This window comes from Corvus brachyrhynchos, unplaced genomic scaffold (assembly GCF_000691975.1).
Source record: "Corvus brachyrhynchos isolate BGI_N302 unplaced genomic scaffold, ASM69197v1 scaffold150, whole genome shotgun sequence".
Taxonomy (NCBI): Eukaryota; Metazoa; Chordata; class Aves; order Passeriformes; family Corvidae; genus Corvus; species Corvus brachyrhynchos.
In genome coordinates, this window is record NW_008236162.1 from 2,012,967 (window position 1) to 2,017,971 (window position 5,005).

Consider the following 5,005-nt stretch of genomic DNA (forward strand, 5'->3'; position numbering starts at 1 on the left):
GCGTTGAGCAGGATCACAAAGTCCCCTGTGGGAGAACAGGGTGGGAGGATGAGGAGAGAAGGGCTGACAGCAGCATCAGGACAGCAGCAGCTTGGACTCGAGGTCATAGGATCCCGGAATATCCCGAGTTGGGAGAGAGGCGCAAGGATCAGAGGCCAACCCCTGGACTGCACAGGACACCCCAAAAATCACAGCGTGTGCCAGCTCAAGAATGGGCTCCCTGTGCCTGCTGGCACTGGGCACTGACCTCTCCACTGCCCTGAAATTCAGACATTCACACCCAAACCCGCCTCTCCTTCACTGACCTCTCCACTACTCCTAAATTCAGATATTCACACCCAAACCCGCCTCCCCCCTCCACTGCCCCTAAATTTGGACATTCACACCCAAACTTGCCTCCCACCCACTGACCACAGCACTGTCCCTAAATCCACACATTCACACCCAAACCCACCTCTTCTCCACTGACCACTCCACTGCCCCTAAATCCCGACATTCCCACCCAAACCCGCCTCCCCCCTCCCAAACCAACGAGGTGTTGAGGGTTTTTTTTTTGTCTTCAGATGCCTCCATCTAAATTTAAATCTCAGACATCATATTACCTCGTTATTTTTAGAGCGGCGATTACTCAGTGCAGTTTACAGCCCTCCCTTTCCCCCCCCCTCAGCAGCATCACTGTTTATTCCACCCCAAATTTTCCTTTCTGCATGGAAAAAGGACGGACTCCAGAGTGAGCAGGACCAGGGGCAGATCCAAGGAGTCCCATACCCAGCTCGTGTGGGAATTCCTCGCAGAGTATGGCCACGGAGGTGCTGATCCCTTGGAAGACAGACACGGTGAAGGAAGCGCCGATGGCCAGGCCGTCGATGAAGTTGTGGAGGCCGTCGCTGAGGGTGATCATCCAGGCCAGCGTCCCGATGTCCGAATACCTCACCTCCTTCAGCCAGTAGCACGCGCTCTGCGAGGCCTGCAGGTCCTGCCACAGCACCCCAACACGGGGGTCAGCACCCAAATGGGGTCACTGATCCCTCCTCCCCCCCACCACTCATCAAACCCACACAGCGGAGCCGTTTGTTCCCACCACGCACAGAGGATTTGGGATGCAAAACCATTGACGGGTGGGATTTTGCCACAATCCCATGGGATGAGGCACTCACCTGGACAGAGAGGGAGCCCACCACGGCCTTCTCATCCCCGGAGGGGGGCTTGCATTCCAGGTCGCTGGTGATGTGTGGGATCATGTGGTCCAGGTCCCCATTCTGCAGCTTCTCTGTGACCCCCTCGTCCCGGTCCTTCTTGGAGGGCAGAGCCTCGGGGCCGTAGTGGCTGTGCCCGTGGTGGTGCTGTGGGATCAGGGGGTTCACCTGCTGTTTCCTCCCCCTCCATCCCGATATCCCCACTGTTTCCCACTTCTCCATCCCGATATCCCTGCTGTTTCCCACCTCTCCATCCCGATATCCCCGCTGTTTCCCACCTCTCCATCCCGATATCCCCGCTGTTTCCCACCTCTCCATCCCGATATCCCCGCTGTTTCCCACCCCTCCATCCCGATATCCCTGCTGTTTCCCACCCCTCCATCCCGATATCCCTGCTGTTTCCCACCCCTCCATCCCGATATCCCTGCTGTTTCCCACCCCTCCATCCCGATATCCCTGCTGTTTCCCACCCCTCCATCCCGATATCCCTGCTGTTTCCCACCCCTCCATCCCGATATCCCTGCTGTTTCCCACCTCTCCATCCTGATACCCCTGCTGTTTCCTACCCCTCCATCCCGATATCCCCACTGTTTCCCACTTCTCCATCCCGATATCCCTGCTGTTTCCCACCTCTCCATCCCGATATCCCTGCTGTCTCCCACCCCGCTGTCCCCTGCTCAGCCTCACCTGGTCCTTCTGCTTCAGGAGCATCTTCAGGATCTTCTCCGTGAAGAAGAAGAGGTAGAAGCCCCCGAACACCACAGCGGATTTGGAAACGTAATAATCTTCCTGAGGGTTGAATCCAAATGCCTGCAGGCAGGAGGGGACACCAGAGAGGATGAGGAGCAGGCCCTGGCAGTGTCCTTCATCTGCCTTGGCTCCTGGGGTGACACTGGAGAGGTGACACAGCTCTGAGCTCTCTCTGAGGAGCAGCTGCTTTGGGGACAAGCTCAGGAAACGCCTCTGTGCACCTTTAATCTCCCTCATTCCCTCCTCCAAGCTGGCTGCGCCCCAAGGCATTGGATCCAGCACCTGCTCTGGGGCAGGGGTGGCAGAACCAGGCTCTGCTCTGCAGGGGGGACCCGCCTCCAGGGCTGGAAAAAGCCAGAAAAGGCAATAAAACAACGATTCTCTGCTTGAAGCAGACCGGGGATCTCTCTGGAGCGATTCCCTTCCAAACTGCAGCTCCGAGGGGCTCCCAGCCCTCCATACCTCGCTCCGGCCTTCCCCTTCTCCAGCCAGCGAGCGCCCAGAGAGAGAGAGAGAGAAACAGCCCCCGAGAGAGAGAAAAGCACAGACCCGCCGGGCCTCTCCCTACCTCGGGAATGAGCTGGAAGAGGGCGTTGGAGTAGAGAGTTCCAATCGCCAGAGCTATGAAGTAGAGGAGCAGCCGCTTGTAAAAGGTCTTCTTCATGAAGGGCACCACGCTGGCTCCCACCAGCGAGCACAGGGAGATGACGGAGACGCAGAGGAAACCGTAACCCCAGACTGGGACAGCCAAACCCACCCCGGGAGACGGGAGACGGGAAGGGACGAGATCAACGTGGGGATGGGCAGGGAAGGAATCCACAGCGACAGGAGGGAGAGAGGAGGGAGGGAGAGAGGGGAGAGAAGAGGACATTCATTAGTGATTGTTGTTCATCTGGCGCGGCCTCCGAAAGGGCGAACCCGGCGCTGAGCGGCTTTGGGAATGGCTCTTTGGGAAAATTCGGGAAACTCAGCTCTCCCAGCTGGGTTTTGGCAGCCAGGCCGTGTCCCAGCCAGCCCCCAGCTCTGCTCCGTGGGCCATTCCCAAGCCACAGAGCGTCCGGGTTCCCTCGAGCACCTCGTACGCTCCATCCCTGTCCCGCAGCCAGTCCCTGCTGGGATGCTCCGGGTGCCGGTGGGGTTGGAGTGCACCTTGGGCATTTCAATTCCCGGCAGATCAGGAATTAGAGGCGCTTGGTTTCTATGTCCAGCAAATAAAAGTTGCAGTTCTGGAGCTGAAAAGGAGCCTGGATAAACATCCCATTGCCAGCACAGATACGGCGTTCACTGCCCCGCAGCAAAACAGGCAACGCTGGGGGGGAAAACCCACTGGAATTTTAAGTCTGGATATGCAGCTGAAATCCAGTTCATCCTCTGAGGAGCCACCCGGACCATGATCCAAACGTGCCCAATCCAGGTGGACTTGTTCAGCTCCAGGACTGCACAATTACAACACAATTAATTTGCAATATTTCTGTCGGTCCCATCAGAGCACCAGGAAACCTCATGGAAGCCGGAACCCTTGTGGGAACATCGGGCTGGGAAATCAGGTGGGGGGGAAAAAAGAGGCAATTAAAGGATTTGTAAAAATTGGCTGATTCCAGAGGAAGCCGGTGCTTCTCTGGGCTGTTCTCCGTGTTTTTATATGGATATTTGATCATATTTTCATGGATATTTCACATTTCTTTCCCTCTGGCTCATGCCAGTAGCGCTGCCACAAGTGTGGCTGAGCACATCCCTCCAAGGGACACACAGAGCAGGAGCAAACAGCTTTTCCCAGCACATTCCCACTCCTCAGACGTGGCAGGGATGGAGAACACCGCGGGTTTCCTGGTGCTTGGAAGGGTGAGAAAAGCCCTGCGGAGCCCCTTGAGCCAAGCCCTGAGCCTCGGGTGACGAGGGGTCGGATCGATTCGGCGGGGTGGAGGCAGAGAGGGCGCCCGGGGAGCTGCCCCCGGAGACGGGAGAGAGGCAGGGACGTTCTACCGCACCTCTGGGATGAGCTGGAAGAGCGCGTTAGAGAGCAGCGTGCCGATGGAGAGCGCGATGAAAAACAGGAGCACCCGGCTGAAAAAGGCCTTCTGGGAACACGGAACGATGAGGACTCCGAGCAGGGAGGCCACGTTAATCATGGACACACTGAGAAAACCAAAGCCCCACACTGCGGAACGAGAAGAAACGAGGGCCAGACATTACCGAGGCTCTCGGAGAGCCCGGATCCGGGCAGGTGGGAAAGGCTGGCTCCGGATGCTCCAGCTGCGACAAAACCGTCATGTTTGGTGCAAGGAAGGTGGGAATGAAGCCACCGGGTTCCTTGGAAAAGGTTTTCCCAAGCCAGCCCCGACGTGGGAGAAGCTGAGTTGTGCTCAGGGCAGCTGATCCAAGACCTTGGGCATGGTCGGGAGCAGGACAGACGGGAGCTGGTTGAGCACCCGCCGGTGGCTGGAGGCCAGCGGGTCCCTCCAGGGGCTGGGTCACCCCCTCCCACCCACGGGAACCCAGAGCAGAGTCCCCTCCTCATCCAGCTATCCCGGAGGCACAGAGGTTATCCCGGCAAAACCACACCACGGCACGATACACAGCGAGGAGAACTCGGTCAGGATTCCCAGCTGCTGGAGGCAGGGAATTCCCAGGAGTGGGAACTGGCTGTCCCACAGGTCCCTGGGTGCCTCGTGTCCCCAGGCTCCATGCCCAGGCCCAGGCAGTGCCCCTCCCCCAGCACCCCACTTACCTTCAGCTGAGCTGGGCCTGCTCTCCTCTGTCTGCTCATTCTCCTCATTTTCCAGGTTTTCGGAGGCGCACGCCCCCGACTCCAGCTGCTGCAGGATGGTGGGGCAGAACTCCTTGAACTCGCTGTGCCCCACAGGGGAGCCCTCGCTCAGGTTGTGGATGGCGAAAAGCTCCACGGAGCTGAAGCACTGGGGAAGGGACAGGAACGTGCCTTGAGATTCCCACAGCTCCGCAGGGGAGATTTCGGGAGTCCGCAGGGAGGTTTTGGGGATCCACAGGGAGGTTTTGGGGATCGCCTCCTTACCCGGGAGAGGTTCAGGCGCTGCGGGGGA

At 58.4% G+C, this 5,005-nt stretch overlaps 1 protein-coding gene across 1 annotated transcript in view; it reads right to left on the bottom strand.

The window, feature by feature from the left end:
• Positions 1-5,004, bottom strand: part of SLC39A14 (solute carrier family 39 member 14) — a gene marked incomplete at its 5' end in the record, with an annotated part of 8,115 nt that extends 3,111 nt beyond the window's left edge. The window contains 9 exons of the mRNA XM_017732395.1: positions 1-25; positions 769-976; positions 1,158-1,343; positions 1,884-2,006; positions 2,515-2,684; positions 3,029-3,144; positions 3,930-4,104; positions 4,675-4,861; positions 4,978-5,004. Of these exons, the coding sequence (XP_017587884.1) occupies positions 1-25; positions 769-976; positions 1,158-1,343; positions 1,884-2,006; positions 2,515-2,684; positions 3,029-3,144; positions 3,930-4,104; positions 4,675-4,861; positions 4,978-5,004 (1,217 nt within the window). The remainder of the gene's footprint in view (positions 26-768; positions 977-1,157; positions 1,344-1,883; positions 2,007-2,514; positions 2,685-3,028; positions 3,145-3,929; positions 4,105-4,674; positions 4,862-4,977) is intronic.
• Position 5,005: the final 1 nt, after the last annotated feature.